This window comes from Dendrobium catenatum, unplaced genomic scaffold (assembly GCF_001605985.2).
Source record: "Dendrobium catenatum unplaced genomic scaffold, ASM160598v2 fragScaff_scaffold_1054, whole genome shotgun sequence".
Taxonomy (NCBI): domain Eukaryota; kingdom Viridiplantae; phylum Streptophyta; class Magnoliopsida; order Asparagales; family Orchidaceae; genus Dendrobium; species Dendrobium catenatum.
The window spans coordinates 11,770-15,296 of record NW_021319516.1 but is presented as its reverse complement, the minus strand read 5'-3'; the positions used below and the strand labels follow the sequence as shown (position 1 = coordinate 15,296).

Here is a 3,527-nt window from a genome sequence, read left to right as displayed (position 1 = left end):
CGCCGGTCCTAGCCTCCTTAACCGCCGCTCCCATCACCTTCCCACTTCCCTTAGGATTCCTAATTTGGTTGAAGTTAATTTAGGATCAATTTGAAATTCAAATCAATCACATTTGAAATTCAAATTCTTTCCTAATTTAATTAAACTATTTTAGGAAAGTTCTTAATTTAAATCCATTTGAATTTGAAATTCAAATTGGATTTGATTTATTACTTTCCTAATTCCTAAAATCAAATTAAAAAGCTTTAATCTCTCCCATTAATTGCTCCCTAGCCCATTATTGCCGCCGGCCCCTATAGGGGAAATTTAGGATTTATTTCCTAAAACCCCTAACCCCCTCTTGGAAACAATTCTAAAACCCATCCCACCTCCTTTGGCTGAAATCTTCATAGCCTCCTCTTATTTACTTTCCAAATCCTATCAATTGGATTTGGAAATATTTCCCTTTTCACCTCCCTCTACCCGCCCTCTCTCTCCCTCTCTCTAATTCCCTCTCTACACATTAATACACCTTTCCTCTCTTGGGATTAAATTCAAATTTAATTCCTAAATCCCTCACAATTAGAAATCTAAAATTTATTTCAGATTTTCAATTGTTCCTCCCTACTTAACCTACGTCACCTCTCCCACCCTCATCCCTCGGCCGACCACACCTTGTCATCCCACTTCAAGTTGAAGAGAAACTTCTTTCTCTTCAACAATGTTCACTATTACTAGCACCCCTTGAGGGAGATCATCATCTAGCATTCATGAATGGCCGATCCTGACACTGATTACAGACTTGCCTACGACGAACACGGCTTCGTGCACATTCTCCATTCAACCTTCTTCGACGTCAACCCGAGGATCGACCATACAGTAGAGGACTACATAGAACACATCTTGGACAATTTGGTTGAAGCAATCGAAGAGCAATTAGAGATCGTCGAGTGGAGGATTGCAACCGACCCTTGACAGGGTTTTCTAATTACTAATTTTCTTGTATTTTCTAAATCTAATCTTTTCTTTGTGATATTGATTGTAATCTCGAAGGTCACATCTACCTACTTCTGTCAAGCTTAGTAAACGTAGGGATCGCATTTGTTTCCTAATCTTATTGTTAGACTAGGAATTTTTCGTTGAAAACTACTATGTTTGCATGATGTTATTTTCCTACATTATTTTGATGGTTCAAATTTCTTCATGTGCAACTTAAGCCTAAACGACATTGATCGCTCTTACTTTTGATTCTTTGTTTTATCTGTTAATAGGCCTATTTGTTGTTGCTCTAATCATTAAGTTGTGCAAGCCCTTCATAAATTCATTGCAAGATTTGTAGTCCTACATCAGATTAGCTCCTCTCAGGTTCACAAATCGACTACATACTATGCACAATTCATTTTTAGTAACTATAAAGAAAAATGAGGGCAATAAATTTCATAACGATAACATAGTTGTGAGAGTTGGAGAGGTAGAAGGAGAGCACACACGTTTGATTTTGACAGGGAGAGAGTAAACTAATTTATGGTTCCATTATACATGTAATCTATGGATAATAACTTCTTTTCAATCTTCCCAGTCATAGTAAATGGAGATAAATGACTTTAATCATAAGCAAATGTGGTTAAGTGCATATTGTTAAATCACAAGGAGGCTTGTGCGATTATGAAATTTAAGCTTCGTTTGTATGATTATGTAGTGTTTCTCTCTCCATATCTATCTCTCTGATAATATTTCTGGACAGTCTTTACAGCATCCTTTTATGCAGATGAATTGTCAAGTGTTTTCAACTATTGAATTCAAAGGGTACTTAAATAAGCCCGGGTCATAATAAAATTGAATACAATATTTAGATAGCTTACTGACATGAGAATGAGTTATCTCGCCTCAAGATATTTAAGTTGTTTCATAACAATTTCATTCAATGTTCCAGTTTTAAAAGAGTTTATATGGCTTCATGCACAAAAAAACAAACTGATCATTTGAAATACAGTATCGAATAAGATTAATATATTCCAAATTGATTATTTGAAGATTTGCCAAAATGCTTTCTCATAATATGTAATTTACTTGGAAAGAAATCAAACATAATATTCTACAGAAATTGCAGCGACAGCAGTATCAGATTGACAACCCTATCCCCAAACATATCAAGAAAGTATAAAAACATTTCAATTGAAGCAATAAGAACAGCCATTTTTGTAGTTACACATTCAGTAATTAAAAAATTCGGTAAGCTTTACCTCCAGGCAATCGATAACAGCCAATTGATGTTCCTCTGCAATGTCTGGGCTTATCTTAATAAGTCGACCAAGAGCATCAATTCCCATATATTTGAGATTATGACTATCACTCTGCCAAAACAGAAACTCGATATCTAAATGCTATAATGAGATCACAGAGAAATCAAAGAAAGTGAAAAAAGAAGCTAGGTTTGAACTTGACAAGCAGATAGATATTAAACTTCACAGCAACTTTAAGCAAAGCAAACCAACCTTCAGAAATTTTGAAGTTGTTTCAATAGCAGCATCCAATAACTTCGTATTTGGATGGATGGATGAAACACAGCAAATGCATTCATAAAGCACAGCATTTCCTATGTTGCTCGACATTTCAACCTTTCTAATTATCTCACCAAGTACAGTGTACATGTGTCCGCTAGCCTGCTTATCCCCACTACCAAGCAATGCGAGAATTTTTAATAACTTCACCTGAGCTCAATAAAAATAACATGGAAGGGAAGCAATAATTAATTTACAACCTCACATGCAATTAATGCTCTTTAAGCACACAAAAAAAAAGAAAAAGAAAAATCAAGCAAATAGCATGATTACAGATTACAGATTACTTGAGCTAATACTAAAATTGGTTCAAAAACTATTTCAGCTTCCAAGTTTTTTCTCAAGTGAAATCCCTGATTGACCCTTAATCTTGAATCTAAAATCTAGTTCAACTTATTTATGGCTGCAAATAAAGACAAGAAATAAAGATTTAAGCTTCGTTTGGGACGGCTTTTTTACTGCTGCTTAAAGCAGCTTTCTAGTACAAAAATTTTAAAGCAGCTTTCTAGTACAAAAATTTTAAAGCAGCTTTCTGTACACTGAAGAAAGCCTACTAAAAATGGATAATTTTATGCTAATTGAAGTACCGTTTTTACTGTTCTCCTTTTTACTGTACCGTCCTCTTTCTACTGTAGTAAATTTATTATTTAAATATAATATGCGGTAATGATACCGCAGTTAGGTTTCATGATTATGTACTATAAATAGAGAGTTCTCCTCTCGTGGTTGTGATGTGGTTGAGTTGTGTGAAAGTCTAATTAGATATTATTCTAGCAGCCTTACGAAGTCATCTTGAAAATAATAAAAGTATTAATTTACTCCAACAAATTAGAACAATAGGTGATAGAATTCTACTAGAAATGGATAATTTTACTCCAAGATACTCTCAGTAGCCACAAAATTATGACTTCTTCTCCTATATGCAAAAAATATAGCTTTAGAAAAATCATCCCTGTAGCCAGCCTGATTCATAGGCGCTTAGCTTTA

The 3,527-nt window shown here is 34.5% G+C and overlaps 1 protein-coding gene across 1 annotated transcript; it reads right to left on the bottom strand.

Moving 5' to 3' along the window:
- Window positions 1-2,177: 2,177 nt before the first annotated feature.
- On the bottom strand, window positions 2,178-2,718 carry LOC110116215 (AP-4 complex subunit epsilon-like). Its single transcript, XM_028698082.1, has 2 exons — window positions 2,475-2,718; window positions 2,178-2,333 (listed from the first exon to the last, which is right to left on the bottom strand). Exons 1-2 carry the CDS (start codon window positions 2,628-2,630, stop codon window positions 2,193-2,195), a joined length of 297 nt encoding a protein of 98 aa, XP_028553915.1. The 5' UTR covers window positions 2,631-2,718; the 3' UTR covers window positions 2,178-2,192.
- Window positions 2,719-3,527: the final 809 nt, after the last annotated feature.